The 9099-nt window shown below is 39.5% G+C and overlaps 1 protein-coding gene across 3 annotated transcripts in view; it reads right to left on the bottom strand.

Annotated features, from left to right (window-relative positions):
• DECR1 (2,4-dienoyl-CoA reductase 1) overlaps positions 1-9099 on the bottom strand; it is a 52212-nt gene continuing 43113 nt past the window's right edge. Inside the window, exons 6-10 of one of the 3 annotated variants that reach the window (XM_037159929.2) lie at positions 6990-7089; positions 2865-2937; positions 744-890; positions 261-323; positions 1-155 (exon numbers count right to left, since the gene is read on the bottom strand). In XM_037159929.2, the coding sequence (XP_037015824.1) occupies positions 96-155; positions 261-323; positions 744-890; positions 2865-2937; positions 6990-7089 (443 nt within the window). In that variant the 3' untranslated portion in view covers positions 1-95. The remainder of the gene's footprint in view (positions 156-260; positions 324-743; positions 891-2864; positions 2938-6989; positions 7090-9099) is intronic. The other 2 variants (XR_005084514.2, XM_053664715.1) reach the window with 2 other exon arrangements.

Genomic DNA, 9099 nt, shown 5'->3' with positions numbered 1-9099 from the left:
TGTCGGTTAACTATTTATTAGACTTGAAAATATTCAAAAGATTATAGGCAGTTTATATCATTTCCATGGCAACTAAAAATGAAGGCCAGGGTGTCTTAGGAGCCTTTTGTCTTCCTGATTAGTCCTTCTATGGTGTCCCACTGGTCCTTGGTGACCTGAAACAAAAAGAAAGGTCAGCTTAATGTAGTTCTTGCATGTTTTTAAAGCTTAGTGTTCTGGCTTCTAATATTATATTATATTCACAAAATAGATTAGATTACCTTCCTCAGGCTATTGAATTCTCCTGAAATGAATACTTCCTCTCCACCATCAAATCTAATAATCTGAAAATAAAAAAATTAAATCTGAAACTAACTCCTTTTTAAAGTGTCTGACTCATTAGCCACTTTCCCATCCTTGGCACTTTTAATCACATCCCAGGTTTTAAAGGCAAAACTAATGATTAAACCTAAATTGATTTATTTTCTTTAGAATCTTCTTTCCACCATCTCTACAATTTCAAACTATACCCAACCTTAAAGATTATCTTGAAGACACAGCTACCAAAGTCATTTTCATTTAATAAAATTAATTTATCAATGAATCAATTCCACAGGCTAAACAATATATATTAATATTGTTATTGAAAGCTAAATAAATATTTTAAATCATTGTAAATTCAACATCGTCAAGATTAGTTCCATAATATGCCTCCCCCTCCCCCAACATCCACCTCCCAAAAATGAAGAGAAAACAATGTTTACAGCCCCGTTAATCCAAGAAGCATAATCGCTACACAGAAAAGCAGCAAGATTGGCAAATTCTTCCACAGTCCCCAGCCGACCACAGGGGATTCTGTCGACCATTTCTTTCTCAAATGCTCCAGTGGGGTCCAGGCGGCTAAAGGCACCCTTAAAAATTAAGGAAATAGTTAGACTGCATTTTTTTAATGTTACCCCTTTTGGATTTAAGAAAGAATTTGCATAAAATGGAATGTTACTATGGCAGTGTGCTCATACTTTAGGCTTTGTAAGCAGCAGAGAATTTTGCCAAATTCTTCCATGTAACTTTAGTTCAAAAACAGGTCATCTTATAATACTTACCTAAAAATAATCACTAGAAAGCATAACCTTTTTAACCTTAGTTTCTTCATCTGTAAAATCAGGATACCTATAGCAGCTACCTCACACAATTGCTATAAACATCAGATGAAAAAAGTTATGACAGTACTTTGATATGCAAAAGCTTAGTGTGTTAGGGGGCCACTCTTGTGTGACTTAGCAAACACAGGAAATGTCTCAAGGAGAAAATTTAAGAGGAAATTCCTTTTCTTTTTCTTCCTCCTCAAGTAATAGGAAAGGAAGAAAACAATTTCTGCTTCCTGTGATGGTGAGGAGCAGACCAGGGTGGGGTATGGATGTGCCATAAAGAACAAAAGGCCTGGACTTTGCTGCACTAGAGCCTGAAGGTGACAGCTGCCCTCCATGACACAAATGACCCCTGATCCAGTTGTGCCTGAGTTCTACTGTCACTCTAGGAGTTTCTATACTTTTGTTTTCTTTAATCTCTTTTAAACTATCTCTTTATTATTCATACCTCTACTACAAACATTGTCCCAAATGTTCTTTCTTTTTTTTTTTAATTTGTACTTTCATTTTTAAGGTTTTATTTGTTTCTCTTTAGAGGGAAAGGGAAGGAGATAGGGAGAGATATTAATGTATAGTTGCCTCCCATGCGTCCCCTGCTGGGAACTGGCCTGCAACCCAGGCATGTGCCCTGACTGGGAATCGAACCTCGATCTTTTGGTTCTCAGGCCTGAGCTCAATCCACTGAGCTACGCCAGCCAGGGCCCAAATGTTTTTCTATGTTTCTCAGCACCTTTGCACACAGTAAGCACTAAATAGATGTTAAATAAATAGTAAAATGCAGGGGATCCTTCCTAGATTGAGATCATACGATGCACAGTGCCACCCTGATCATGTGTTTAGACATAAGCTTTTGAGTTATTTTCCATTACTTTTATTAGATTCTTTATTACCACAGTGCCAAACAAGCTATTCAATGACATTTCACTCTTTCTGTCCTTTTAAATAGCTAAATGAACTAATACAGCCATTTCTATGTTAATATTTAATACTCCAGAACTACCTACAAGCATTATCTTCCAATGTATTTCTACACCTGGAACAAGTTACCAAACTTTACTCCAGCCTTCAAACTACATCTGGACTAGAATTATAAATTCCTGCTTTACATAAAAACAAAAAGTATGAGAGTGATGTCATTTGGGGGTAAAGTAAGGGAGTAGAGCACCATCTGTAATAGCGGTTGTGAGGATCTAGAGCTGTAGAACTGTTTGCAGGATTACTGATATGGGAGAAGTACATGCTGTCAAAAAGGCTTAATTAGATGGGAGCCACGTGACTTGCACAGTGAGTATTAAAAGTGAACAGGCAAAGACAAGGATCAAAGAAATGCTACCTAGAGCAAGACTAGTCCTCTAGGATAAATCTCTATAGCACTACTTAAACTATAACATTCATTTCCATTATTTTTTAAAAGCATGTCATAGTCAGAATCTTTAAAACAGTAAAAATTGAGAGCTACAAGACAAAAACAGATCACTGAAGCAGATCAGACAAAATGCCAAATAATGGCATAAAAGATTCCAGCAAATGAAGGCACTGACACTGATGGGATGGAGAGTCACAATGCTGAACCCCTGCCCCTCCTATATCTCAGACTGGATGATGCAAAACCCTTCTTACCACAAACACTCCAAACTCAGGGGTCCTGAAAGTCCTTCATTCACAATCTGAATATATCCACTCACGTTTCATTCCTTAACCACTCAAAAGGTGATAACAAGCAAAAATATGACTTACTTTGGTTTTTATGGGCCCTGGTTGAATCACATTGAATCGCATTCCATATTTACCCCATTCAGCAGCCAAAGACCTAAAAATTAAATGACACAAAATTTAGACTATATGTTAAAAATAATAGTAACCACGTCAGAGACTATGACCCCAGCTGACAAATACTATTATTATCTCCATGTTACAGACAAGAAAGCTAAGGCACAAAGGTTCAATCATAAATCACTATGACTAGTGAGTCATCACAGTGGCCTTGCTTCAGAGTTCATGCCCTTGGTCACTGTTGCACTGTCACTTACACTGTTATGTCCAGTATAATCACTCTGCTATTCAGATTTTAGAACCAAGTACAGTATCAACACTCATCTCTCAAACAGGTATCTACACTGGGCATAAAACCCTGAGAGAAGCATGGCCCCTCATGTTCTGAAGTCGGTCCTGTATTTTCAGGTTCAGTGGAATCATGACAATACATTGGATTATGTTTCCAACCTCACAAGTGCTTTGATTAAGTAAAGGATGGGTTACAAAGATGTAAAATATTGACCAAGTACATGATTAACTAGGTTTTAATACCATTGTTGCACTGTACTCCAAAAGAAACAGGAATCTAATCAAATCTTGCTAAGTGCCCTGAAGCAAATATAACACCAATAACAAACATGGAGCCTAAAAACAACCTGTGTGAAAAGCCTATTGGACAGAAAGGTCTAACTTTATTACTTAACTTATTTTAGGATTATATTCATGTGTACACATTTAATCTAGTTTCAAAAAATGGTTTAAGGTAACTTACAGGAATATTTATATATATACTGCAAATGAGGGAGATAAGGTCATTTGAAAGCAAGAAAGAAAAAGGACCAACAATAAGGAAATATAAAGGAACAAGGGATAGACCTAGTGCCTAAACATATTGTGAGAGTCCACATAATTAACAACAGGAGGGTTATAAATTTGTGTCGTTCTTTCCACGATGCTACAAAGAAAGGTGAGTCTAGTCAGTTATGTGATGAACAGTGCCCAGAATATATGTATATATAAAAAAACACAAGCCAATTTCTCAGGGAAAACATGGTGTTTCTAATAAATGATTTTTTAAAAAAGCATTTCTTCTAAGAACATATAAAAGGAAAATTGTGTAATAAAATACTGTCTTTAAGACAATGTTCCCTCGAAATAGATACAAGGGGATGTGTTTTATGAAACTGTAACATACCCATTCATATGTCCTGACAGCAGCCCTTCAGCGGCCAGTTCTAGAAGGAGTATGTGTGCCAAACAGTCTTGTCTGATTTAATCCTCAGAAGCACTTAGAGCAATGAGTGAACTGTGCGTCTTTCAGGCAAATCATACACAAGTTGTTTTTCTGCGTGGTTGGTGCTCTAACAGATTTCATGACGATGCCTTCACTGGGTAAGCCCCCCGTACCTACTCCAAATTGCTGGGGATATAATACCTTCACTCTCAGCAGATTTCCTGAGCTGAGCAGAGTCTGTAGCACCCTGTGAAATGCTAAACAATGCAGTAAGGAGACTGTCTGAAGGAGAAGTATCCTTTCTGGTCAAAGGTGCCCATGTAAGTCCACCCAGTGCTGGCTCTTGACAATGAGCTGCATCTGAGGAATTGTTGTGACATGACAGAACCCGCCATGTCTGCTCGTTCTGCATATCAGGATGCCAATAAGCATAACATGTTCAACATATATCACCATTACTGTTGTTCAACCCATAAACGTTCTGTCAGGAGTACAGTCCCTCTTTCTTGACTGTAAAATGAACCAGTTACTATCCTGAGAAGTAAGTAATGTGTGTCATGGCTGCTTAAAGGGAGAAGTGCCTAACTCTATCAGAGTGACCAGAGAGCTTCCCTGAGGAGGTGACACTTAAGCAGACACTTAAGAGGATCAGAAGTTTGTGTGAGGCCAGGGAGAAGGACAGGATGGGAGATAACAGAAGGTAGGTTGGAGAAGAGGATAGCCAGGCACTGGGCCAGTAGGAGTAAAGGGCAAAGGTCAGACAGCATGCAGGACTGGGGGCCTGCCAGCCCTATCCAGGATGACTATGTAGCACAAGTAGGAGAAGCGGGCTGCTAGGGACTTGGCTACAGAGAAAGGCATACATTTGCTGAGGACTCATTATGGAAAATCACTATGCAGTGATATAAGAAAAGCTGCCCAGAATCAAGGTCCTGAAAGAACACAAAATTGAAACCTCAAACAAGATCGAAAGATCCAAACAAAACAAGTTTGATATTGTACAAATAGTGCTGAAGTAGTCAAGTTCCAATCCCTTATTTCCAATACCATTTGACCTTAAAAAAAGTACCTATCTATACACAGACAAAGATGCAATTTCTGACTAAATTTACTCTTCTCTTTATCTGAAACAAATGTGTATGATATTTCAATGTTAAAAAGTACAGTGAGACTATAGGAAAAAAGAAATCATGCAGCTCTACAAAGCACTAAGCCCAGCTGTGTTCCATATCCCACAATAATGAGTTGCAAAAGTAAGCACTGAGTCCTGCTATGTTCTGGATCTTGCTGCAATGGGTGTGCAGTGGTGACCCTGAGCCTGTCTCTGTTCTGGATCCCACCATGTTGTGTGTGTGAAGGTGGCATTGAGCCTGGCTATATTCCAGATCCCACTGTAATGAGTATGAAAAGATGACACTGAGTCCTGCTGTGTCCTGTATCTCACCACAATGAGTGTGAAAAAATGACACTGAGCTCCACTGTGTTCTGGATCCTGCTGCAATGAGTGTATCAAGGTGACACAGAATCTGACTGTGTCCCAGATCCCACTATGATAAGTGTGCAAAGGTGGCACTGAGCTCAGCTGTGTTCCAGATCCCACCACAATGTGTGTGCCAAGGTGAATAACCAAACATGGGTGTGGGAAACCAGCACTCTAATGACATGTGTAAAGTTGTCCCTGATGCCCTGCTCTGTGCCCCCACTGGCTTGGTCCATGGCCTGCACCTCAGAATCAACAACACTGGATGGTATTTATTTCTTAGAGTGTTAGTCTTTTCACTAGATTGGAAAGGTTTTCAGGATGTACAGAATAGAAAACAGTTAATTCTGTTCCAGGGAAATGAGAGAAAAAATTCCAGAGGGGGTGATACAATGCAAAATATCACAGCAAATTCCAACAGGAGCAAAACCAGCCACAGAAGTGTGAAACTATGTGGTGTGTTCAAGTAGGTATGTGGAGCAGGTGAAGGGAAATGAGAGCCCAGGATGACTATGATGTGAGAACATGGGCTCAGATGAGGATGCGGCTGGTTCTGCTCCCATCACCATCATATCCTCAGAGCCCAGCAGAGCACCTGGCACACAGTAAGCATTTATCTAGTAAGTCAACAAATAAACAGGGCCAGGGAAAAGTCTGTTGAGAATGCCATATTTATTTTTGGCTTTAATTCCAAAGAGTAATGGGAAAATGATGTAAGGTTTTAGCAAGGGAGTACCATAAGCAGACACATATTTTTAGAAGATGACTCTGGTGAGAAAATATAAATAAAATAGAAAAAGGGAGGAGATTGGTCACAGAGAAACATACTACAGAGTTACAATGAGCCAGATAAGCACCAGCAAGAACCTGTAGCTCAACAAAGACAGTGGAAAAGGTTGGTGGTGAAAACTCAGAAAGTGCTTGTGCTGCTAAGAAATGACCACAGAACCTGACACATGGTCACTAGTCTGTGTTTTAGCCCTGTTATTCTCACAACAAAAGGGTGAAGGTATGTTTCAGGGGCAGAGAGGGTGCCGGGGAAGGCACATTGGGAATAAGAAGGCTGTAGTCCTGTGCTGTCTAATATGGTAGCCACTAGACACAAAGCTTTGTAATTTTAATTTTAAGGTAATTAGAGTTAAATAAAATTCAGTTTATTGGTCACAATAGCCCCAGTTCACATGTGGCTCTTGGGTAATGCAGAAGTACTGAGAAATTTCATTAGACAGTGCTGCTATGGACAGCAGGTGATAGGATGTCTGTCTCCTGGTGGATCCAAATTAATCTCTGTTTTGCTTTTCTCCAGATGAAAACCACAGCAGGAATTTAGTCCCACATGTTACAAAAGGGCAGTATTTATCATTCACTACAGGAGTAATGAATGTGTACCCACTTGTTAAGAGCTTCCACTCCGGCTTTGGCTGAAGCACTGGGCACCACAAAGCCTGACCCAGTCCCAGCATAGATGGTGGTGATAGCAAGAAATGCTGCTCCTGGAATTTTAAAAGGACATAGAATTAACATTACACCTAAATTGAACATCACTCTTTGTTTGGAACTGCCTTTCCTGGTTTCAGAAGCTGTAACCCCCCATAGCTAAGGTTGAGTGAGAGACCTTGGGACCATAAGCCACTAAGGAGACAAAGCTTATCTCCCTGGGCCGCTGCCTCTGCCCTCTTTACCTCACCCTGCCTGGCCCCCAGTACATGACCAGTTAGCCAATGAGAAGATTCCTCAAGGGAGGGATGACCTAAGACAGGCATGGTCACAAATGGGCCTGCAAGGAAGGGCTTGGGGGAGGTATAGCAAAAGGGGGTGATAGACCCCGCCCCTCAGCTTTGACACAGCCTGAGTCCTTATTCTGTCTGCAAGAAGTCTTCTAATCTTTTGGTTGCCTTATAACCCATGCCTGACTTAAGCCGGAAACAAAGACAGAGGGTGGTGCAGCCCCATGCTTGAAAGGGCGGATTCCCCCAGGGCAATCAGGCCTAAGAGGGAATGCATAAAATCTTATGAAACCTGCTTTGCTAAGAATACCCTCAACTTTCTGATAAAGGTCCAAGCATAAAATGAGTTTATTTCCCATAGTTTTATAGCCCTTTAGCTAACAGACCCAGACTCAAAACAAGCCCTTCTAGTTCTTTGTATGTTATCTATTGTTTGATCCTTATTGCCTAACAATGATTGATGAACTTTATTTGTATTCCTGTGCAAATTGAATCCAATAAAAGCCCATTGAGGAAAGGCTCTTTGCCTTTCTCCTTTGAGAGATTGGCCACCTTTCCTCCCCAAGAAGATCCCATCTTGGTAGATTTATTCTCATCTGTGGTGGACTCGGGGACTCTGCAGGCAGAGCCCCCCACAGCTCTTAGCAGTATCTTTTTGGATGTACTTCTTTGGGCAAGGGAAACAAAAGCAAAAATAAACAAATGGGACTACATCAAACTAAAAATCTTCTGCACAGCAAAGAAAACCACCAACAAAACAAAAACAATCTACTGAATAGGAGAACATATTCACAAATGATATATGCAAAATGGGGTTAACATCTAAAATATGTAAAGAACTCATAATTTAATATCAACCCCCCCAAAACAATCCAATTTTAAAATGGGCAGAAAACCTGCATAGATATTTGTCCAAAGATGACATACAGGTAGCCAATAGACACATGAAAAGATAGTCAACATCACTAATCATCTGGGAAATACACATTAAAACCATAATGAGGTATCACCTCACACCTGTCAGAATGGCTATCATCAATAAAACAACAAAAAAGTATGTGGAAAGAAGGCAATCCTCGTGCACTATTGGTGGGAAAGCTGCCTGGTGCAGCCACTGTAGAAAACAGTATGGAGGTTCCTCAAAAAAATAAAAATAAAAATAAAATGACCAAATGAACAAGAAATTCCACTTCTGGGAATATATCTGAAGAAAACAAAAACATGAATTCAAAAAGATATATACACCCCATATGCACTCCTATGCATTATTTGCAGCATTATTTTATAATAGTCAATGTATGGAAGCAACCTATGTTAATAGACAATTGGATAAAGAAAATGTGATGCACACACACACACACTGGAATATTAGCCAGCAATAAAAAAGAATAAAATCTTACAACAACATAGAGCAGTGATTTTCAATCTTTTAATCTCATGGCACACATAAACTAATTACTAAATTCTGCAGCACACCTAAAAATATATTTTTTGCTGATCTGATAACAATAGATATAATTTTGATTCATTTCTACTGGACAGATATTACTGGGTTGGCTGTTGTCATTTTTTTAAAATTTAAGAATCTAAATGAAAAGAGGTCAGTGCCCTTGATGAAAAGGTCAGGTATTGCATGTTTTTAAAAATTCTGAGCCCTGGCTCGTGTAGCTCAGTGGATTGAGTGCAGACCTGTGAACTAAAAAATTCCTGCAGCACACTGGTTGAAAATTGCTGACTTAGAGCATTTTATGCTAAATGAAACAAGTCCAACAGGAA

The sequence above is a fragment of the Artibeus jamaicensis genome, unplaced genomic scaffold (assembly GCF_021234435.1).
Source record: "Artibeus jamaicensis isolate MK-2021 breed Jamaican fruit bat unplaced genomic scaffold, CSHL_Jam_final contig_386, whole genome shotgun sequence".
NCBI classification, from domain to species: domain Eukaryota; kingdom Metazoa; phylum Chordata; class Mammalia; order Chiroptera; family Phyllostomidae; genus Artibeus; species Artibeus jamaicensis.
This window is presented reverse-complemented; position numbering and strand designations above follow the sequence as displayed.